The 24,551-nt window shown below is 41.4% G+C and overlaps 1 protein-coding gene across 2 annotated transcripts in view; it reads left to right on the top strand.

Annotated features, from left to right (window-relative positions):
- SLC6A12 (solute carrier family 6 member 12) overlaps nucleotides 1-24,252 on the top strand; it is a 78,204-nt gene extending 53,952 nt beyond the window's left edge. For both annotated transcript variants that reach the window (XM_020789051.3, XM_072999876.2), the window contains exons 10-15: nucleotides 610-722; nucleotides 1,923-2,060; nucleotides 4,175-4,277; nucleotides 14,298-14,398; nucleotides 16,867-17,037; nucleotides 22,277-24,252. In XM_020789051.3, the coding sequence (XP_020644710.3) occupies nucleotides 610-722; nucleotides 1,923-2,060; nucleotides 4,175-4,277; nucleotides 14,298-14,398; nucleotides 16,867-17,037; nucleotides 22,277-22,405 (755 nt within the window). In that variant the 3' untranslated portion in view covers nucleotides 22,406-24,252. The remainder of the gene's footprint in view (nucleotides 1-609; nucleotides 723-1,922; nucleotides 2,061-4,174; nucleotides 4,278-14,297; nucleotides 14,399-16,866; nucleotides 17,038-22,276) is intronic.
- Nucleotides 24,253-24,551: the final 299 nt, after the last annotated feature.

Below are 24,551 nucleotides of genomic sequence, written 5' to 3'. Positions count from 1 at the left end.
TATAACAACTATTTTAAAAGTTATTATTTTAATATTAAACACCCATGGTATTAAGTTTTTTAGTAACAACATTTGGCATTAATTCATTCAGTTCCTTCAGTACGGCTTGGTCGTTTTCATCATTTGTAGCTACTTCTAGTAGTTGTAATTGATTTTTAAAGTTGAAAGCCAAGGCATTAATAATACATTAGCAAAGACTAAGATAACACATTCATGTTCTCTTGTCCATTAATGGTTGAAAGTTAAGAAATTAACTTTCCTTCACAGTCTAATGTGAATGTTAGGATAAATGTGAATAATGTTTCCATCTTTTGATATTTTGCCTAGAAAGGTTAACCAAAAAAGTTAAGGCTAGAGGATGTGAATGTTAGTGCTTCTTCTCCAGCCTCCTTACTACATGATGAGTTTAGCTTTGCCTATATCAACTCAGTTTCCATGTTGGACTTAACAAGACCGGGGAAATTGAGGTCGTTGACCTTCAACTCTCATTTGCTCCATCTAGCACAGCCAAAGGGCACGAGGGGAGTTTTGAGTTCAATGGAAGGTTATAAGTGGCATCTTTCTGGACTTAATGAATTGTTTCTTCTCTCACTTTATTTTGATTGGCAGGTCCTGGCCTAGCATTCATTGCCTACCCGAGAGCTGTAACCCTGATGCCCATTTCACAGCTGTGGTCCTGCTTATTCTTCCTTATGTTGATCTTCTTGGGTCTGGACAGTCAAGTATGGGGAAAAAAACCAATTCCAGGTTTTCTTATTTCCATCTAAGTTCAGGGAGCATATGTAGGCGACGTGCAGAAGAATTAGATCGGTGGCTCCCATCCTTGGGTCCCCAGATGTTTTTGGACTACAACTCCCAGAAAGTCTGGCCAGCACAGCTAGTGATGGAGGCATCTGGGAGTTTTGGTCCAAGAACTAAGTCTAGGGACCCAAAGTTGGGAACAACTGAATTAGATATTGGAATCTAAACACAAAGAAACTGCATGGATCAGTTATATCAAGTGTTTATTAGTAATATAATGAATAAAACCCTAAAACTTGGGGAAGCAGGAGCAGGTACTTGGGACTTGCCTCAGATTCATCTCAGAAATATCCCTCTTGTTGTTGTTAATCCCTCACCCCTTTATTATTTCAGATCAACCCGTCTTTGACAAGCGCCACACACTTGTGGCCATAGAAACTCACCTTGGTAGTCACTCTTTCTTAGTCTGATCTAGTTCATAGGATTGTTGTTATGAGAATAAAGTTGTGAGGAGGAGAGTCATGATGAGCTCATTGGAGGAAAGGCAAGGGAAAAATGTAGGTAATAAATACCTTTGAAAGGAGAGTAAAAAAGGACCATTTGCTATGTCCATTATGCTGCATGTTGGCCACAGGAGATACAGTTGGTCCGTCTTGCCCAGTGCTTTCTATTGTGAATGGCCCTGCCTGAGATCTCCAGGGTCTCTGCAAAAGGTCTCTTTATAGACATGTAACTGGAATTAATAAGAATAATAATCTTAGAACTGATGACCCTATGGATCATCAGTTCCAGACCCAGTCAAACAGGCACAGTGGGGAATCGAAGTCCCAATCTTTGACTCCTAAAATGGTGGACTCTTCTTGTGACCAATACTTCCAGCTATGGCTTCCAGTCATTTTGGTCTGTGCCTAGGCAATTGTAGGTACCTGCTGTTAAGAGGAAGTATTCTGCACAGATTCTGAAGTTTAGATGCTATTGCAAGTGTGTGAAAATCTGTGGTTTGCAGCTGTGTACCACAGGCCCAGCCCTGCGTTCGTCAAGATTGGGTGGCTAGAGGAAGATGCAGCTGGGAAGCTACGCCAGTAAGGCATATATTGGAGGAGACGGACAGCAAGGAAGGAAGGAAGGTGGAGACAGAAAATCTCTGGAATCTGGGTTTCCTGATATAATTTCTCCCACAGTTCGTCTGTGTCGAGAGCTTAGTGACAGCTGTTGTTGACTTGTATCCTGAAATCTTCCGAAGGAAAGGACGCAGAGAGCTGCTCATCCTGTTCATTGCGATTGTATGCTACCTGATTGGCTTGCTACTGGTCACTGAGGTGAGCGGGGGAAGTCAGAGGAAGGGGAGGGGAGAAAATGGAATTTGTAGTTAAGGATGTCTGTCCAACCTCATTCCTATAGTGTTATAATATTATGAACTACTCTCCAGAATTTTGACCCATCTGACTACATTGCATGATTATATGAGAGGCAGACATACGCTATATAGTTCCCTTTCAGCCCCAAAGCAAGTCCCTGGTTTCTGGTGCCTGACTCAAGTAAACAGCTGTCCCTGTTTTAGCCTTCAAACCAGGTTGTCTGTTGGATGTTGTAACTCCTTGTGATTTTCTAAGTGCTACAGCTCCCATCAACAGCAGTAATTATGGCCACTGGTCGGCGACTGTGGGATGTGTAGTTAGATGACATCTGGAAGACCGCAGGTTTGCTATCTGTGCTTTAAACATTTTCTGGCATATGATGCATATTAATTTTTGGATGTAAAAACTCCCAGTGGCTATAGGAATCGCATATACAGTAAATGCGCGTGAATGAACTCTAGCTTGTGCTTTCAAATGCTGTTGAGGTTCGGCTAACTATCCTAACATGTTACAGTATAGGAAAAATATGGCTTTTTGTAGTATAGCAGCCTTCCCAATATCTTTTAAATCATGTGATAGCAGGTGAGTGGGCAGGGCAGTGGAATAGGGGGGGGTCGTGATCTGGGAAGGCGCGTCCCATGCATCCTGTTCTAATTCTGTGCCTTGACTGATCACCCAGCCCCAGGTTTTGGCATCACTTGGGATGTAGTACAGTGGTGCCTCGCATAGTGAGGTTAATCCGTTCTGGATTAACCTTCGCTATAGCGAAACATCGCTGAACGGGGCAGGGAAAGCCATTGGAACACATTAAACATCATTTAATGTGTTCCAAAAGGCTCCTTTACTCACCGTTCAGCAATGCTTCCTATGGTCGGCAGCCATTTTCGCGCCCTCGTTAAGCGAGGGAAGGGCGCGAAAACGCTGCGCGCGGCCATTTTGGGGCTTCCGGCGGCCATTTTGTCCGCCGAACAGCTGATCGTCGGGGCTTCGTTTTGTGAAGATCGGTAAGTGAAACGCTTACCGATCTTCGCAAAGCGAGTTTCGCCCTATCTAAAAGTCGTTGAGCGATCGCATTAGCAATCCCAAAAAAGGGATCGCTATGCGATTTCGTCGTTGTACGGTGCGCTCGTTAAGCGAGGCACCACTGTATTTACTTTGCTGGGTAATGCTCAAGTGGATATTTTGGTGACAGGTGAGAAGGGGAACAAATCCCCCAGTTTATACCATTTTAAAATGTTTTGAGGTGGCATCATGATAGATTAATGCAGTGCAAAAATAAAAACATGGGGCAGCGAAGAAGAGTTTTGATTGCAGCCCTACTCTTTCTTAGTCGAACCCCTTTGGGCAGAACCAATATTTGATAAAAGTTACAACAGGCAATTTCAAAGCCAGATGTACTTTGCATCTGTTTCAGCAAACTCTGCAGATCCCTACAGACACTACTTACTCTGACACAGGTGTTAATGCATTCCAGAATGAGTTTGGGGAAAAAAAGCCTGGGCAGCAGTATCAATTAATGTTTTAAAAAAATCAATTTTCAAAAAATCTAACACACAAGGATGTGTTTTTTAGATTGGAGGCCACATGACGCAATAACACAGCTCAGAAAGCATTTTCTAACTGGCACCAGTGTATATCATTCCAAAAGAAATCCGACATTTAAATGCTGTCTTTGAATTGTTGTAAGCCCCCTCGGGTCCTTTTTAAGGAGAAAGGCGGGTTAAAAATATCTAAATAAATACAGTATCTAAAATAAATTCTTGGAGTGACGGTGCAGTTGTAGATATGTGTAGGTTTTCAAGACGGAGGAAAACTGCGTTGTGACTCCCCCAGCCAAAGTGACAAGCACGTTCGACAACGTACTGCCATGGTGATATTGTACACAGCTGTACACAACTTGGCATGCCTCCTAGAAAATGCGCGCACACACAATTTATGCCAAGTTGCCTCTTTCTGTATTAGTCAACACAACATGCTATATATAACCTTTCTCTTATTCCTCCCTCCCCCTTTTTAAACCCTTGGATCTGGCCCTTTACACATAGTTCAACCATTACCCTTTGTTCCTTTTGCAGGGTGGAATGTACATTTTCCAGCTGTTTGATTATTATTCAGCAAGCGGCACGTGCCTTCTCTTCCTTGCTGTCTTTGAGGTCATCTGTGTTGGATGGATTTATGGTATGTAGAACAGAGTGTTTATTGATACTGTGTTGGAATGTAAGAAGAATGTTGTGGTCCAGACCCACCAGTGAATATTGGGTGTTGTGTGTGGGAGGAGCTGTAGTGTAGCAGGAAACCACATACTGTGCATGCAGAAGGTCCTGAATTCAATCCCCAGCCGTCTACAGGTATGGCTAGGAAAGAATCATGCCTGATCTCCCAGGGGACCCTTCTAGATGGATCCAAGGTCTGACTCAGCATAAGGTGGTTTCCTATATTGCTGTGCTCTTCCTAAGTCCACGTGCAGGATGCAGCATCCTTCCCCTGCTGTTTTCTGACTTAGTGATACCCAGTGGCATACATGGATTTATCTTGGCCAATTGCCACTGATAAGTAGCTTATCCGTCAATGCACCTCCTTTTAGGCATGTAAGTAAGTAAAATAGTGGTGATCACCATATAGTGTTTGTACTAAACTCCATGGACTAATTCTGTCTTGTGTGAAGAAATGCTTTGTTTTGTCATACTCCATCATGTATCTGTGTTATATAGGTATGCCCAAATATGTGGTTGTCTGTTAGAAAGTAGCAATTAACCTTTAATGTTGGAAAAGACCCAGTACGAAGCTGACTCCCTGTAGGCAAAGAGTGCGGCATTCCTCCAATTGGTTTAACCCAGCCTTCTACAACCAGGCTCCCTGTTGAATTACAACTTCCATTACACTCAAATTGGGGAGACCTGGAATAAATTATACTCCATTTTGGAAGACATTGTTGATGATGCTGAGCCCAAAGCAGCATTCTATTTACAGTGACGTAGATCATCTTGAGTGAGATCTGATTGATGCATTTCCATGTGGAAAAATTGGAGATGATTTAGAATCTTGTTTCAGTTTATTCTTAAACAGAATTTGCCGAAATTTGAAAGTGGGAGAAATTGCGATTGGTAGATTTCTTCATCCCCTAGGGTTGGAAGAGAATTGTGGTTCGGTTAATTATTCATGAGTCCCCACCCGCAACCCCAAATTTCCAAAACTGGAAAACCAAGCTGATAACGTTGCCATCCCTAACTCAGAGATAGATCTTGGTCCACCACTGATCTCAGAAAGCATTCTTGGTAATTATAATAATGTTAGAACTGCAGAGCTGAAAGGGACCTAATAGATCATCAAGTCCTTCATCTCTCAAGAAGACTCAGGCAGAATCAAATTCCTAACCTCTGGATCTGTATAATAACAATAATACTGTAATAACCTTTGAACTGCAGAGCTGGAAAAGACCCAATGGATCATCAAGTCCAGCCCCTCTCAATTGGGCACAGTAGGGATTGAACTCCCAACCGCTGGCTCCAAAGTCAATGACTTAAGCTGCTGAGCTGTCCAGCAGTTCTGGTCAGGTTCTCCATTTACAAGGGAACTAATGATAGTTTCCTAAAAGATCTCAGGTTGTAAAGATGTGGATAAAACAGTTAAAACACTTTGTGTAGCCTAAGTGGTATATGAAGGATGATAAAAATAATCTGGTGTTCCACACTTTCCCAGTGTTAACGTCAGAGTAGATAGTTAGGCCAAAGTGGGACTTTTTAAAAAGTAAATAATGTTTTCATAGCTGTTTCTGTAATGAGATGTTGCAGCTGCAAACTATCAGGAAAGGATCCACTGGCTTGCTGTGTGTAAACATGAAGAAATCATTCATGCTGAGCTTCTCCACTTAACTCCAAATTTTACCCCATATGAAACTTGCCATATGTAGACGGGCAGCTTTCCCAAAGGACCCCCTGCTTTGGCAGCCCAGATCAACGTAGCTTATGCTGCGATATACAACAACAAGTGTCATGAATAAAAACACATATTTCAGGATTGCCGTTTGCCAGTCGTGATGATGCCACCCACAGCCTGGCAGCTTTCCCCTGCCTGTCAAGCAGACGTTGTTACAAAGAGTTGAGGATTTCCTGTGTGTGGCTTTATTTCTGTGAAAGGGCCTTGGCATTTCCACCTGACGCATGGCTGATGCAGTTGACACTTGCTGAAGGGAAGAGCCTGAAGGGACGGGGTGGGTGGGAAGTTGGGTGTGTAAAGGTGGAATCCTGCTTCTTCTTCTTCTTTTTTAAAAAATCTGACATACAAGGATGCGTTTTTTAGATTGGAAGCCAGATGACGCAATAGCACAGCTCAGAGAGCATTTTCTAAGTGGCGCCAGTGTACATGTAACCCTGAGATTAATCATTCCAAAAGAAATCTAACTGACACTCCTCCTGCTAGGAAAGTAAGTGGGTTAAAGCTATTACAGTCTTAGATAACTAGGGTTGGCAGTGGGTGAAAGGATGCTTAAGGCAATGATGTGGGTGGCTTTGGAATGGATCCATGACCTGGCTCTTGTGTGTTTAAATAAATGTATCCTCCTCTAGTTTGGACAAATTCAGACAGAGCGCTGGTGTGTCCCTCTCATGTACAGTAGAGGGTTGCTGTGAACTGAGATGTCTCTGATTCAGATAGTACATAGCCATACATTTCACTTTCTTCCCATGTATAGTTTTTTTCAAAATCTCAAGCTATTTCCTTTAAATTCATGAAGAAACGTACAGGTTTGAATCATGTTCTCATCCAAACTGAATGGAACAAAAGTCCTAGCCATCTGTACCAGCCCAGATCAATAAGTACAGCTATTTGTCAGTGTGGAAAGAATGATCTTCTGTTTGCATGCTATGCAGATATTAAAAGCAAGGAGCTTGCCAGAAATTTAACAAAAGGGAGGAATCTGTGGGATATGTAACAATGCAGAATTTTGTTGCTTTCCTATTTCTGGTCCTGTCTAGTAACAGTCTTTCTTAAGTGACATTTTTTAAAAGGAAATGAAGAAGATTAGGCGCCTCACAGATGCTCTGGATACCTGAAATGTGCTATTAAAATTATGTGCTGTCAAGTCAATTGCAACTGATGGCGGTCCTCCCTCCTAGGGTTTTCCAGTTGTAAAGTACTCAGAAGTGATTGACTGGCCCCTCCTTATGGTGGCATTCTGGGACCATACAGTTTGCCCAAGGCTACAGAGGTGGCAGTGCATGTAACCCCATTGCTGCACATATATTACAGGGAATCTGTAATACTGGTCCCTCTCCTGGGGGGCACAGTGAGGACTTGAACTCTGAACCTCTGCTTCTGCAACCATGGTATCCGATCCACTGAGCTATCCTGAATTATTTGTGCCAAAATGTTGTGCTAACTATATTTTAATCCCACAGATAATATATATTGCACCAGGAAGGTGCAGTATAGTATATGTGGGTATTAAAGTATAGCTAGCATATCATTTTGGCACAAACGACACAGGTTGGACAACCATGCAGAGTGGCTAGCAGGCATAGTCAGAAGTTGGATTCTGTTCCAGTGACAGACCACTGGCCATTTTGTGCTGGTTACTGGGATTACTATTGCCGGCAACGGTCTTTTAAACAAAAAAATGCCTACTGGGGATCACTTAAAAACAGATTAGGGATACTTTTTTTTTATGATGATGATGCCTTGTGCCTTGCAAATTCTAAGAACATTGGAGGACCACCAGAAATTGTAGAGAAGAAAAGAGCATACTGTGCAAGGCAGCTCGGCCTTCCTCCTGTCATAAGCTGTTCCACTAGACAGTGTGCAAAATGTAGCCCAGGTAGGCTGCTGAGCATACAGAGCCATATTATTATTATTATTATTATTATTATTATTATTATTATTATTATTATTATTATTATTATTATTATTATTATTATTATTATTATTATTATTATTTATATCCCGCCTATCTGGTTGGGTGAGGACCACTCTAGGCGGCTAACAGTCAAACAATAATATAATAAAATATAAATAGAAAGTTCTAAATGATAAAACACTACATTACAACCCACAACGTGCAACAGGGAACAGTAAAGAAAAAGAAAGGGGGTCAGGAGTTACAGTGGGGTCTTGACTTGAGAACTTAATCCGTATTGGAAGGCGGTTCTCAAGTCAAAAAGTCTTTAAGTCAAGTCTCCATTGACCTACAGTGCATTGAAAACCGATAAATCCCGTAACAGGCCGTTTTTGTTCCATTTTGGTTTTTTTCTGGTCTGTAAGTCAAATCTCAGTCTGCAAGTCAAACCTAAATTTTGCGGCCAGAGAAGTCTGTAACTCAAAAAGTCTGTAAGTCAAGCCGTCTGTAAGTCAAGGGTCCACTGTATGTGATGGGAAGGTCTGCCGAAACATCCATGTCTTTAATTCCTTCTTAAAGGTACCCAGCGAGGGAGCCCCGCGAATCTCAGGAGGTAGATTGTTCCAGAGGTGAGGAGCCACCGCCGAGAAGGCCCGATTTCTTGTCTTTTCCTTCTGGGCCTCCCTCGGCATTAGGCTCCTCAGCCTCACCTCCTGGCTCAGACATAGTCATTGTAAGGGAGCATTTGGGCCTTCTCACCATTCTGTGTAGAAGGTCTTGCTTTTATTGAAATCCTTGCTTCCAGTGCACCTCACCCATTTACAGAGTGCCCACCTCTGCTTTAGAGTCGCAAACTGAAGCTGATGATTCCATCTTGTTACAAACCTGCAGGGAACTGGGTTTTGGGTGCAGTCCTGTGTGTTTATGTTCTGCGGACAAACCCACTGCTTTATTCCAAGTAAGTACTGTATAAGATATCAGCCTTAGAAACGCATGTGGGGAAACGTGCAGGGCAAATTCATGAAGAAAATTGTAACCATATAGCTTAAAAGAAAACAGGGCTTGGTTTAAGTACATTCTGGATATTGACTGGTCATTTTCTGAACCAATGAGGCAGTGCTGCTGTTGAAGGTGGACAGTTTGCTTCTTTATGCCAGTGATTTCAACTGTTGTTCCTTTTGCGGCATGAATAACAGCCAGCATTTCAGTTTATTTCATTAAAGCTCTCCTTAAGGAGTTGTTTGAAGATTTTCTCTCTAGCAGTGGGCATAATCCTTCCAGATGGATGACAGTAGGGGGTAAGGAGGGAATGGCAGAGAGGCTGGCATATCCCTCAACTTCCCTTTCATTACAACACAGTGTTGACTGAGTGAACTGATGGCTCCTTAAGCCTCATTAATTTTTTCCTCATATTTTGCTATTCAGAACCTGCCAGTCTCCTGGTCAAAAGGATCAGCAAATCCATTCATGTCAGCTTCTGTTGTTTTCTGCTGCATTGCCGTTTGCTTTTTGATGGCTTGGCTGAAACCCTGCAATATAACATTTTCTGCAGGCAGCGGGTTAGGGGGAAGAAATGCTAATCTAGCTGCTAACTGGAAATAGAAGTGATTCAAATTGCTTTTAATTAGAGATTTTCACTCTCTGGCTTTCTTTTACCGCTTCTAGGGTCCCATTGCACTTAATGAGGTCCTTCTAGTAAGATATATTACATTATGGTTCTATCATGGAATGTTATTCCTGACTTCTGATCTGCCTAGATTCCTTTGGAAAAACTTCTGGGATGGCACAGTAGACCAGGTGTAGGAATGCTCTGAGGGCAGATCACATCATTGTGACTTTGGCTGCCAGTAATTAAAATCTCTATGATCTGAAAGTAGACTGTGCAGCTTAGAATCAAGCAGTGGAGCACATGGGCCCGAGTCCAGCTGATAGCCCTAGCTACAGAAATCTCATTGGATTCATGAGATTTGTGTACAGTTTGACCCGCTATTCAGGAATTCGTTCAAGAGTTCTAAATCTGCTTGGTTGTAGCAATTAAATGTTGGCCCTTGATCTTAAGAGTCTGAACTGCATTTCTTTGAGCATCTTGGATTACATTTAACGGATTCATTTTTGTCCCAAAAACTGAGTGGGAGATTTGGTTGTACAAAAATAACAGATTTAGATTGGTTGAGTGGTTGTAGAGCTTGGAGATGAAAATGAGAGCTGAAATGTGTTGCTTGATTTTTAATTCTCAAGAAAATTGAAGAAGCAAAACGCCAGCTCTGTTGGAGCTACATTTATGACTGAGGTCTAGCAATATTTCTTCTCAGTGGTAAAGCAGGGTGAGAGATTGGTCCTCTGGTGCCCAATCCTGATCCCCATGCTCCAAGTGTCTGAACAGAGCAAAAGTATTGCCTACAAATTTAATAAGAGGTAGTGAGTGGGCCCCCTTCATGGATTGCTGCCTTGTTGTGGCGAAGGGGCTTGAGTAATTCAGAGAAGCTATGGGCTATGCCATGCAGGGACACCCAAGACGGACAGGTCATAGTGGAGAGTTCTGACTAAACGCGATCCACCTGGAGCAGGAAATGGCAAGCCACTCCAATATCTTTGCCAAGAAAACTCCATGGACAGAAACAAGGAAGAGGGGGTACCCCCAATTTTGGAGCTCTCAGTCAGTCCACAAGCCACCCTTAGGGGCCAGAATGCACTTCCCTTTCTGTGCAGTCTCAGGATAAGCAGCAGTTGAAACACAGTGAAGAGGGGGAAGCAAACACTTTCCTCCTGCTCCTTCCTATGGTAAGCAATTCGGCCAGGATGGTTCATTGCTTGTCATGTTGTTTTTCCTGGAGAGCAAGCCACATCGTCCCTTAGTGGCCCTTAGTCCAACTCCATCAGTAGCGATACCATGTAATGCAGTTCAGCTTTTGGAAAACTCATAAAATAAAATCGGTGGCTAGAACCACTAAGAAACCATTAAAACAGTCCAATTCAATCAGATAAGGAGGACAGTCGCTATTGTTATGGAATATAAAAGAGTGTGATGGAGAAAGAGATAAAAGGAAGAAGAAAACATTTTCTCTGAAAACTTGATACAAAGGGACAACAACCCATAAAACACCTTATAAAACACAGTAGCAGCAGATGAGAAGTGTTAGAATCCTGTTCTAACATGGTAACGTACTCTTCCCCCACCCTCCTTGGGAAGTAGTTTATTTTAGAAATATAAAATAACAATGAGATGAGGAAACAAACATCAACTGCGAACAATACACATCATTTGCTTTACATTATTAAGCACAGGTTTTATGTACATTTTAGAATTCTTGTTGCTGGAACTGTGGAGTGGAAATTGGGTGTCTCGCTCATCTTAAGTCTTATATGTGTCGATCCATTCTGTAGTCACAAAGATCAGTTTTCAGCTTTTTCAGCCGCAGGACTATACACCTCTAAGTGTATAAGAATGAAATCTTGCTTGAACATTCTTTAATTGACTTTGTTTTCTTCTTGTTTTTAATTGGCAGTGTGTCAGGTGTTTAAGGCAGCAATTCTGTGCACTGCTCTCCAGATATAACTAGAATCCACTTCCTGTGAACTAGCATGGCCGATAGTTAGGACAGTGGAGGCTGATGACTCCAGTTCCACAGGGGCAGTGAATCTGTTCCAGGTTTTAGTCCAGTCTTTGTAGGAGGTGCTGATCAGATCAAACCTGAACTCTCTCTAGAAATAAAAATGACTAAATTGGGCTTACCCTACTTTGGGGCATATTGTGAGAAGACAATGCTCACTAGAAAAGACAACAGTAATGGGGAAGGTTAGAGGCAGCAGGAGAAGAGAAAGGTCAAATGTGAGATGGCTTGACTCAGAAAAGATAGCCATGGTATTTCATTTGTAAGAAATAATCAGGGCTGTTAATACTCTCTGGAGGTCACTATCTTGTGAGGTTGCTTTAATTTAAAAGTGACTTGATGGCAAAGATATCAATACCCAAGGTGCTGAATCATGTCCAAAAATAGGTTCAGAACCTTTGATAGCTTGTGTAAAGTTACAAGTGGATTTACCATCACTGTAAAATAGGACTCACCAGCCTCCACTGGCCAGGCATGGAGGGAATTGTAGTCCAGCAACATCTGAAGAGTCAAGGACTCTGTACCTCTGCCATAACACTTATAAATCTTGGGGAGTAATTCACAACAAGAATGGCACCGGGTGTGCATTGAAGGATTTCTGGTAATTACTTTCTGCTATAACTTATATTGGGAAAATCAGCTTCAGTTGTGTAGACTGGGATCTCTGCTCTCAGTTGCTGTTGTATTGGTGTGACCTTTCATGAATGGAAGGATATAATGCGATTCTCTTCTTCAGCCTTCCTGATTGTAATCTGTTCCTTCACTTAATGTAAGAACAACTGCACTGGGCAGGACTTTGTCAAGCTGTCCCTCCTGTGGTCAGCCAAGTGCCTGACCACAGGAGGGATAGGATGTGTTCAGAGAGAAGTGCAATAGCCCTCTTTCTATCACATCATTCTTCTTCTTTATTTACTTTCTTTTTCTGCTGTCTTGGCTTTCTACTTTCTTATGCTGCCTCTTGATTTTGTGTTGAAAAAGATAGTGGTCAGGATGGGTCACAAACATCATTGAAACAGACTGAAAGGGAAATCAAAACAGACGAGACCATTGGGTCCCCACCTTGGGTCTCCAGATGTTCTTGGAAAGTATCTCCCAGAATCCTTCCCAACTAGCTGTGCTGCCCAGGATTTCTGAGAGTTGCAGTCCAAGAACATCTGGGGAGCCAGATGATGAACCAATAACATTATAATAATTATAATAAAGCTGTTAAAATAATCACAGCAATCAGTAAAACTATATGCAAATCCAGTTAAAAGAGATGAATTTTCACACATTTTTTTAAGTTTCTACAATTGTGAGGGAAGTATATACTGCAGCACAGAATAGAAATGTGTTAAAATAAAACAGCAAGCCTTGTTGAATTCTAGGGACTTTCAACTTGAGATGCACAGAATAATAATAATCTTAGAACTGCAGAGTGAGAAGGGACCCTATGGAATAATGCTGTTCATGTTCTAGCATTCTAATATGGAGTATATTATGATTTTTATGTATAGTTTTATTATTAATTCAATGTGATTATTTTTGTTTTAGTATAATTTGAGTGAGTTGCCTTGGGAATGTTACTGCTGCAAGTGAAGCATATAAATGCCGAAATACATAATTCCGAAAAAAAGGATTAATTTTTTTCCTTCAGATTTGTTGATAACTCAATTTACTGCTTTGAATGTTCGTGTTCAGCCCTACTGTTGGGCAAAGTGAGGCAGCCACCTCAGGCAGGAGGGGACTGAGAGTGATGAATTGCGCCATCGCTGCCACTCTCTCTCTTTTCAGCCCCCATGCCTCAGTTTTTGGTGAAAGGTGTTTCAATGATGTTTGTTGGCCCCAATTCACATCACTTCTCTCCTACCCATAGAACTTTGCCTTCTCCACCCTTACATTGCAGTATTTGTCACCATATGCTATCACAATCTGCCTTTTAACTGCCTTCCTTCCTGCCCACTGGCTGGAATTTTTGGCTGCCGTAAGAGTTGCTTCTTGTTTGCTGCTCTTTGCTTCCTGGTCCAGCATACTTTTGCACGGAGCCAGTGTTTTGCCTGATGTGCCTGATGCAGTGGCTCCTTTTTTTCCCCTTGGACGGGATCTGTGGGTAGTGGGGGGTGGGGGACAGAGAGATGGCACCAGCAGGGAGAATAGATAGGGTGTTGGCACTTTTTTCACCTTCTGTGGCATGGTGCCTCAGGTCACCACTGTGACTATATCAAGTAATCTCGGTGAATCTTCTTCACATGACATTCTAGCTACTGTGGTGGGGTGACTTGAAAGAGTTGGACCGTTGTATGGGGATTTAAGGCTCAAAATCCTGGTCATCCATAAGGCTGATGAAATGGGTTCTCTGTTGAGCAAGATTCACTAAGCTGGCACCTTCCAGTTATTGGGATAACTCCCACTTTCCTCAGGCAGCCTGCCCGTGGGGATTTGAGTCCAAAGACATCTGGAGAGCAGTCACTTGGGAAATGCAGTCTGCGACTAATAATAGTGTCACATTGCCCTAAAGGAAAGGAGGAATAGAGACGTACAGATAAAGTACAGGACGGGATCCCCGGCATCTTGTGGATCAAGGTCTGGAGAGCAGGATTCACCCCAGAATGAAGGCAGATGTTCTCCACAAGGCACCTAATGTGTGAATTTTTTTTATTTTTTTATCATACTCGTTCCAGCATTTGGTTTCTATTTTAGAAGTTTGCAATGTCAAAGATATATGTGGATTATTTTATTTCTAAAAAATAATATCTCTATTTCTTCGTTGCTGTTAAGGCGCTAACCGCTTTTATGACAATATTGAAGATATGATTGGTTATCGCCCATGGCCCCTGATTAAATACTGCTGGCTCTTTCTCACACCTGGAGTTTGCCTGGTAAATATTTATTGATTTTGTTTGTTTGTTTGTTTACTTACTTACATACTTACTTAAATAATCAACACACTTTAGAATGGGAATTGAAAGTTAACATTACAGTTGGTATAAGGAGCTTCTGGCTGTTCTGTTGCAATGTTAAAAATGTTTGTGATCATATGGTTTCAAATTAAAAACCTGTCTTACTTGCAGAGGCAAAGCATTGCAAACAGGATTGTCTCCTGCATTCTCTAGTTCTTCTCAAGTACAAATTGGACTCTGAGAAGGAAAAGAACACTGACTTTTCTCCACTTGGGGTGGGAAGGAAGATCTTTCTATCTCTTGTTTCTATCTCTGTGGCCTGTCCTATCAGTGTCGCCTGTCCACACTGGTATATAGATATGGCATATGGCTTGCTGATGGCACGGTTTAGATCAGAAAAAAAGACCCATCTGCAAGTGTTTCTACTTAGAATGATCTATCCTTCCCCTTTAAAAGCTTTCTGGCCCAGCGGTAGAGCATGCATCCTTGTTGGCATGCTTCTTATTTAACCAGTTTAGCCAGGAGATAGCCTCCTCCAGCAGCCTCAGCTTCCAGCTGCATCATGGGTGCAGAACAAGGGAAGGGAAGCAGGGAGATGAGGGAGGAAACAGAATGGCACCAATGGAAGGAGAGAGGAGCAATGTAAAAAATAATATTTTCACTTCCCCATACCTTCCACAGACTATCAGGGGAAGTGCTTAACTAACAACAGATTGGGCTGTAATGGGTCATCTGATGTTTAGATAAGAGGAGCATGCCAAATAACACATCGCTCCTCCTCCAACCTCAGCAGACCCTTTGTAGCCCAATGTACCCCATGCCCCAAACAGTCTTTCTCTCTGTCTCTCTGTTGCAATTTGTTTTCCAATTGATTGAAATATTTATACAGTGGTGCTCTGCTTGACGATTACCTCGTTAGACGAGGAAATCGCTTTACAATGAGTATTTTGCGATTGCTATAGCGATAGCAAAATGATGTTTTAATAGGGAAAAATCGCTTGACGATGATTGGTCCCCTGCTTTGGGAACCAATTTTTTGGTTAATGACGATCAAAACAGCTGATCGTCGGGTCTTCAAAATGGCCGCCCGCTGTGCAAAATGGCTCCCCGCTGTGTTTTATGATGGATTCCTCGCTATACAGGCACTGGAAAATGGCTGCCCTATGGACGATCTTCACTGGATGCTGAGGTATTTCGCCCATTGGAACACATTGAACCGGTTTTCAATGCATTTCAATGGGTTTTTTACTTTCGCTTGACGACAATTTCGTTCTACAGCGATTTTGCTGGAACGGATTGTCCTCGTCAAGCGAGGCACCACTATATCCTATGTTTCCAGCTTATTAGATACTCAACGTAGTTTATGCAGGAATATGAATCTCACATTCTCCATGCAGAAAAATGCTACTCTGCATTCTCCTTGCAGAAAAATGTCTTTGAGTTTTTTTTTCTCCCCACAAGAAATTTTGTGAGAAACTTTGCAGGATTTCCCTCAAGTTTCCTGGTCATTTTTAGGGGGAAGAGAAGTCAAGTTGCACAAAATGGCACCTTTCAACTCATCAGAAAGGGCACTGAGAAGTGCAAAATTTGGTAGTTTCCTGCATAGAACAATAGGAAAGAAAAAAACAAGGAGAGGAAAGAAAGAGAAATATGAGACCATGGCCTTGAGAATCAACAAAGAATCTCAGCATGCATGTTAAGATTCTGAAAAACACCATGACTGAGATTTAAATTTTTTTTAATGCTCATTGCATCTCTGGTTTATGGCTGAATGTTTAAACTAAGAATCAACAGAACAGATACAAAATAATCAAATAGATGGAGAAGGAACAAGAGAAGTCCCGGAATGCCATTTGTAATATTAAAATCATTTTTAACATTTTACATGTTTTAAAGTATTCAATGTATTTTTATCAGTTTTATAGTTTAATTGCTCTTTTATTATATAACTTACTGTGCTTTTAATTCTATTCTTTTAAATACTGTGAGCTACCTTGAGTCCTCTTATTGTGAGAAAGGCAGCCGAGGGAGGGAGGCAGGCAGGCAGGCAGGCAGAATTATGGGAGAATATTAGAAATTTAGGCTTCTGCCTTGCCTAATCAATAAAGCATCCTGCCATTGACCTCTGGGCTGGAAATCTCTCACTCTATATTTCAATGTAACTCTCTACAATCATCTCAGCTTTGGGCATCCCAGTACATTTGCTCAAAGCCCAAAAGCTAAATCTAGCCTTAATCCCATGTTCAGGAGTGGAACTTCACAATTGTTTCACTATGGACCAAACAAAGTTCAACTTGGATCATCCTTCTCAAAGAGACAAAACAGATGAGTAAAGGGGTCCCACATTAGTTATGTAGCTCCTTTCCTTCTGAATAACTGCTTTATACAAGTTTCTGGTTGACTGCCTCTGATCACACTTGTCACACTGTCTTTTTTATTGTTTGTAGGCAACCTTCCTGTTTTCACTCATTAGATACACACCACTCAAGTATAACAATGTCTATGAATATCCATCATGGGGTATTGCTGTGGGCTGGATAATGGCAGTGTCCTCGATGGTCTGCATTCCATTCTACGCCATCTTCATCCTCCTGAAAACCAAAGGACCATTAAAGCAGGTAAACAGAAGGGTTGCATCTCTGAGGACACAGAATAGAGCTTGGCTATAGAGCAGGACTGTCTACTGTCTTTCAGGAAATTGTGCTGGTGGGTGATTTCAGTCAGTTTGTGTGTGTGTGTGTGTGTGTGTGTGTGTGTGTGTGTGTGTGTGTGTGTGTGTGTGTGTGTGTGTGTGTGTGTGTGTGTGTGTGTGTGTGTGTGTGTGTGTGTGTGTGTGTGTGTGTGTGTGTGTGTGTGTGTGTGTGTGTGTGTGTGTGTGCGCGCGCAGAAACTCAGAAAGGCCTGTGTTTTCTGTGTCCCACAACTGTTGCTCTTCTCTGGGGTTATAAGACATGTACTGATACTGCTGAACATCTGTGATATCTGAGTACCCTTTCCTAGTGGGAGAAAGTCACTTTGGGTGGAGAACATAATTTGACAGAGTTATTACTTCTGTTTTGAGATGGAAGACCACTAAACAAGGCTGGTTCATTTCAACCAGTGTGCCAAACTATGGTTTAAGAAATGTGGCTATGATTTAGAATGGTGTTTGAACTGATGAGTTGGAAAGCAAGAAGTGGAAACCATAGTTTGAAGTTCATCAACAAATCATGGTCTTTGCCAGCTATGGTGTTTAAATTAATCAGCCATCATTATAACTATCTCTAAAGACTCGGATAAAGATTGCAACTATAGTTAAGTGATTCTAAACCAGGATTTGCCTGTAGATTTGGAAGCTCAAAACTTGTTTTGAGTTCTAAAACTATGGTTCACACAGACCATGTGCTGGGATATCTGAATTCTTTCAAGGATTTTAAAGGAAACATTACTATTCATTGAAATCTACAGCTTATGGTATAACAGTTATTTTGACAAAGAAAAACCGCAGTCTTGCAGAGATATGCATCTCATGGGATGAATTTATATGTGTATTTTGGTGAAATAATTCAAATTGCAGTGGTGAAGAGGTGGATGAATCTTACACTAGCATTGAAGAGAATGAACTTTTCAGAGGGTATCCTTCCTAATCCAACCTCTGAGAAGGTAGTGTTGTGCCTGGAGGGCCCTGTTTACTCTCGGTGGATTTTAACATAACAAAAAATGACAGGCTGTATGTTGGCACTGATTTAATATCCACCTCATTTGGACAAGTTGTGAGGCAAAGCCCCAGACATTGAAGAAAAGGACAGAAAGCCTTTGGCAAAACTCACAAGGGAGGCGAAAGACACAAACAGTAGAAATACAATGGGAAAGAATAAAAAGAGAAAAATAAATCGTTGTTTGAAACACCAAGTTGGGTGTATTGACAGTTGTGTAGTGTATAAGGACATGTCTTTATGTGTGTGACAAGAAAGGCACATCGTACCGCAGGGAATCTACAGGGTGACTGAGACTGAAGGAAGGTGGTTCACTTGACAAGGACTGAGTTGTTTGTGCATTTTTTGACAAGTGGTTGACTTCTGTGGAGAAAAGCAAAAAGGTATTACAAGAAGAACACTAGGCTCCAAATTGATGGTTTCCAAATGCCTCAAAGTAAATAAGGGATGTCGGTGATATACCATACCTCATGTTTTAACATTAGAATGAAAAGGAAAAAGACCTTTAGAGTCTCTAAGAATTACCTCACCAGTTTTAAAGTCTTACTTGTTTGTTCATTAACACTATAATATTATATATATATATCCTATTGAGTTTAGTGAAAAAAATTTAGGAGAAGGGAAATAAAGAAACTTTCTGTCCACCACAGCTTTTCACTGCTAGCTCTAAGAACTTTGCACTGTTAGCTCATGGAACTGCCACCACCTCAGTGTGGAAGAAGCTTTAGACAATAACAATAAATCATAACAACAATAAATTAAAGAAGTGAGACCATAAAACCCTTTAAACTGAAGTAGCTTGTTTATTTCAGTTTGTTGCCTTAGCCAAAGGCCATAACAAACAACACCGGGAATATAGGTAACACATACAAACATTGCAAATGAAACAATTAAATGAACAAATGGAACAAATGTCCCCAAACAGCTAACCTGCTACTAAAATAAAAGCAATAATTGCAATTTTAAAAAGCCATTTGGCCTGCTGCAAATCCCACACGATGTTTAGGTAGGGAAAAAAACTACAAATATTGATAAAAATAAGTATCAAGAAGAGATTTGAAAATAAGTGACTTAACCCTACCAACATGAAAATCTAGGTGTTTAGGTAACCTTAGACTAGAAAAGTGATGTTAATACCAATGTTGTTCAACTCAAGCATAACTGTTGATACCATCCAGATCCCAAATCCTTAAAAGTATATCCCACAACCTACCCTATACATGGGCACGAACCTTGGTTCACAGGTTCATGCTGTTTCGTTGGTGTGGCCCTACAGGTGCAATGCATTTCCTTCCTACGACCCCTGGCTGGCTTCCCCAGTCATCAGCCAACTTTTCTCCTGCTTTTCATGCAATCATGCAGCAAGAGCACAGACTTCCCTTCTCCACCTCCTCCAGCAGCTGCCCATTCAGACAATGAGATTGGGCAGGGATTCCTGCAGCAGTGCCTTTGAGTGGGCAGCTGCTGGAAGAGGCAGAGAAGGGAAGTCCATCCTTCTGCCGTAATTAGATGATTGCACAAAGAGTAGGAGAAAAGCAACACATACCAGCTGGTGAGAGGTGGAGCTGGCAAAATAACACCATCCTTACTTGGTGCTATAAGGAAGACTCTACAAGCAAGAGAAAACCCCAGATCTCACAATATTATTATTACTACTAAACTGCTAAGAAGATGAACTCTGAGAAAGCCATAGAAGGAGTGGGCATGGAGAGAGACCACTGAATGCTTATTGTTTCTTGAGAGTGGGAATGGAAAACCAGGTGGGAGGCGGAGTGGACAATGGTGTATCCTAAAAGCATGCAAAAAATCAAGCATCCACAAAGACCCAACTAGCTTACTGGTACTCCTTGACATTTCTTAAGGGTGCTGTTGTATTTGATACTTGTTTTTGATTCTCTTTGTTGTTGATTATGTATGTGTGTATAGGTGGTTATGTTATTATGAACACATGGGATGTTTTATAATTAACAAAGTGTTTCTTGTACAAATTGTGAGAAAGCTGATCATTTTCTGAATTACTATTTGGGCTTTTTGTGGGTGTTGGATTGTTTGTATCCATCACTGCTGACCCCATTAGGTTTTCCATTCATGTATCTTGAAAAAGGGCATGGCTTATTGATGGGAACAGTGAGCAGGAACGTAGCATGTTGCAGTATTTCATTCCAGGTCCCGTTTGTAGCCATATACTGTAAATGAAGCCAGGGCTATGACTTACGGAGTCAGAGCCCAGTCAGTTTCCTGAATAGCAGGGGTTACGATATCATTCACACACACCCTTCAGTCTCCCTCGTTTCCTCTGTGCTTCAGTGGGGCTGTCACAAGAGCTGGTGGAGACATGGATTTCCCCAGGAACTGAATATGGTTGCAAGCTACGTATTCCTATTTTTAATGCTAAGTATTTTGAGGTGTTTTGATCTTGAATGGGCAATTAAGTCATATTAACTTTACAAAAGACCTGCTCCTAATTTATTGATCTGGATTGCCTAGTTCTGACTCTCTTTATTGAAGTGTGTGGCTTTGGGAACTATCATGATAAGTATCTGTGCTTTCACATTTACTACTGCACCACTGTTCTCTTATTCTTATAATAATAATAATCTTAGAACTGCAGATCTGGAAGGGAAACTATGAACCATCAAGTCCAGCCTTTGTTAAGGAGGCACAGTGGGGAATCAAACTCCTAACCTCTGGCTCCGTAGCCAGATACCTAAACCACTGAGCTATCCTTCTTTTTAGAATCAATCTGATAGCTTGGCATAAGGCAGCTTGCTATGTTGCCCATAGATGGCTGACGCTTTGCCAATAAATTTTTTGCCAGAAGAAGCTGGAAAGTGTAAGAAACTATGCATTAGAATCTCTTCAAGTCTGCCTGTGAAATGAATCATTTAAGGTTGGGGTTTAAGGTAGGGGTGGACAGATCTCAGCCTATACATGCAGCTCTCAGGAGCAAAACTGTTCCACCCAAGCATCCTTGGGGGCCCCTATCCTCCCCCCCATACTAAAATAATTACGTGTTCTCCTCCCCAAAGCCCCTTGTGTCCTCTATTGCCACTTTTCTTTTTTTAAAAAATGGCCAGCAGGGGACATGAGGACCTTTTTCAAATGTTTTTTTTTTTAAATGGTTTTTAAAAGAAAAAATGGTATGAGAACAAGTGCCATTCTCCAAGTCTAGAGGTAAATTGGTGTGCCTCTTAGGCCTCAGGAAATTGCCCATCCTGAATAAAAGGGACCACTGGGGCAAGAAGAATAAGAGGGGTGTTGGAAGGGTTGAGAAAAGTTGAGGAGACCAAAAGAGGAGGTAGGATCTCAGTATGTTGACCTCTTCACTGAGAGAGAGATATCACCTTACCGCATGTCCATAAAGAACATACCATGACAGAATAATTGACAGTAGTGTTCACAAAATCATTTGAGGTGGGGGATGGAGGAAGCTGTCTTCTGTGAATGAATTCCACAAGTGAGGAATGAAAAACAGCAACTGTATGAACACCCTTCCATTTTCTGAGAAGTTGTAAAAATTTAAGTTTTCAACCCCCTTAGAATGGTCCTCTTCCTGATTTGAGACATTATGTTTACATGAAAAATTGTAAATTTGTTATGCTTAGAAGGCACTGGTAGGAACGTCAGAGTTACCAATTAAATCCAAGAGACAATCTGTAAAGTGACAATGTTTCTGCTTGCCTCTGGAACTCTAATAATGAGGAAAAGATGGAGACATCTTTTGTGCCTGAAAAGTTTGATCTGTGGAATGGGCATGATTGAACAAATTCACTAGATCTGTGTGAAGAGATCATTGCCACAATAAATTGGCAATTCCCGAAGGTGCTTGTTATTATAAAAGTTTAAAATTTGTTCTTCCTGTACTTGTAGAATCATGGCATCTGTCAACTTATCCATAACTATTGCTGGCTGTTTATTGTGTACTTATTACAATATGTCAACAACAAGTGAGCCTAAAGGCAAAACTGATTGGAATGTTAAGCTGTTTCCCCTTTCCTCTTTTATACTTATATTGCAGTAAGCATTCATTAGGAAGTGAAATAGATTAGCTCTTGGAATGCCTTTGCCCACAGCAATTAATGCAGATTGCTATTGGATGTTAGTTTGTCCAACAGTTTAATTAACAAAGACAATGTCTGCTTCCCTGCCTGTATTTCCACAGCGGATACGCCTCCTGACAACTCCAGCAGAGGACCTGCCCCAGCCAAAGAAGCACCTGATTGCCTTCTTCGCACCTCAACCTCGCGCAGTCAGAGAATTATTAATCACAGAGAAGGAAATTACCTTGTAGAACTCATGGGAATGATTTCTTTACCTTCTGTGAAGACTCCTTATTTCCAGGATTTTTTTTCTCAGCTGGGCCAAAGTTCTTCCCTTTCCACCTGAAGCTGGCTCACTTAAAATGGTAACGTCTTCTTGTCTTAACTTCTTAGCCACTGATTATATAGACTAGAGAAGGCCCTAGAGAAGTTGTTTTTAGACTATCTTTCACAGAAGAAGCTTTCCAAAGAAAATTCCCTCAGCTTTTTATTTTTCACACCTCTGGTGCTAAAAAAGGACATGATTTTATGGAATATTCTCCAACGTCTTTGTGGTGGTAGGGCAGCTGCCATCTCCCTCCTTCTCTGTAACACACACAGGGCCCCATAATTTATCCAAAATGGTGGAGGAGGCAAAATGGCAGCTGCACTCTCAACACTATTGCTGCTGCTGATACCATTGGCAATAGCCAATGGTTTAGGGGAAATGGGAAGAAGCTGTGCTACTGCCACCAGGAATGGTGATCACCATCTCAGATAAACTACTTGTGATATCTACCATCTACCCCTCCACCCCTACTTCTGAAGAAACATAGAGCTGAGAGTTTTGATCGGGTCATTTGGTCAAGCTGCAGCTCTTTTCATACCAGTAATACAAGCATTATGGACATGTAAGATTGTGGGGCAGAAGGTTCATAGCTCAGAGGCTGGCTAAAATTCTTTTTAGCATCAGAACCAGCATCTTTGTGTGTGTGTCATATTCTACCACTGAGCTATACCCCCTTTTGTAAATCAATTAGAGGTAAATTGGTGGCATAAAGGACTGGCCAGTAAAGTTTGTACATAATCACCAAACTTTCAAGCTTCTATTGACTTCCTTGAAGCTTTTCTTTTCTCTGCCCCCGCCCATTCATGACATTTGAAATTATTTGAAAATCTGAATCTCACTTCTTCAGGTGAACTCAGCCAAACCTGCATATTTTAATGCAGGGCATTGCATCCTTGGCAATTTTGATGCGCTTTGGGGGTGGGGTGGGGGGTTCTTTCTTTTCCTACTAGAAAGTTTACATATATTTGCTACAAGTGACTTAAGTGTGGGTTTTTAAAAGAAGAAGAAGGAGGAGGAGATGCAGAAATTCCCATTTGGACTTCAAAATCAGAGCTGATCACTCAGCCTCTCCCATTACACAAGAGCCTGGAGGAAGAGAAGGTGATAAATTGAAAGCAAGATGAGTTTGTCAGAAAAAGAACATGTCAAAGCCATTTAAGATCTTTTTTGCTTTGAGAAGAGACAAGCCCACCAAGGCTGACAGGGTTTCAGTTTGAATATATACCTCGTTTGATACAGCTCCCTGTGATGTCTTTGAATGGCTGGAAAAGCACAGGAATGCCAATTGAACAGAACTGCCGTAAAATGAAAATGCCAAAACCATATTAGCGCGTGTCAGGACTATGCAGAAAATACCAAAGTTGAAGTCTCACCAGATGTTAACTTAGCCTTTGCAACATAAAGGCCGGTATATGGTTTCTGACACCCATGCTAAGAAGTAGAAACAAAATACACATTTAGGCCAGAATAACAAATACCATGTATAGAGATCTGGTTTCCTCCTTTCCCCCTTGTTTTATAATTGTTCACTCATATTCAGGATTAGTTTGACATCCTAAAACCTGCGAAAGAACTCCTTCCCTGTTTCCCCGAAAATAAGACCTAACCTGAAAATAAGGCCTAGTATGATTTTTCAGAAAGCTTATAATATAAACCCTACTCCAAAAATAAGCCCCAGTTAAGTGAAACTCCACCCTTGTGCAGCAACCAGAAGAAGATGACATGACTCGGAATAAATGTAGATCGTTGTACATGAAAAATAAAATAAAACATCCCCTGAAAATAAGCCCTAATGCGTTTTTTGTAGCAAAATTTAACATAAGACCCTGTCTTATTTTGGGGGAAACACGGTATTAAACCCTTAATATTCTCACAGGAGAAGCTGTGCTTGGTGCTTGGCCGTTGCTTTAAAATCAAAAAGTCTTGTGAATCTGTGAACTCAGGAACTGGAAGGGACTCTATGGATCACTGAGTTCCCCCTTGTCAAGGAGGCACAGTGGGGAATTGAATTCCCAACCTCTGGCTCTGGAGCCAGAGACCTAAATCACTGAGCTGTGTTTTTTTTTAAC

Source organism: Pogona vitticeps, chromosome 5 (assembly GCF_051106095.1).
Source record: "Pogona vitticeps strain Pit_001003342236 chromosome 5, PviZW2.1, whole genome shotgun sequence".
Taxonomy (NCBI): Eukaryota; Metazoa; Chordata; class Lepidosauria; order Squamata; family Agamidae; genus Pogona; species Pogona vitticeps.
The sequence above is the reverse complement of the archived record's forward strand: the minus strand, read 5'-3'. Positions and strand labels throughout refer to the sequence as shown.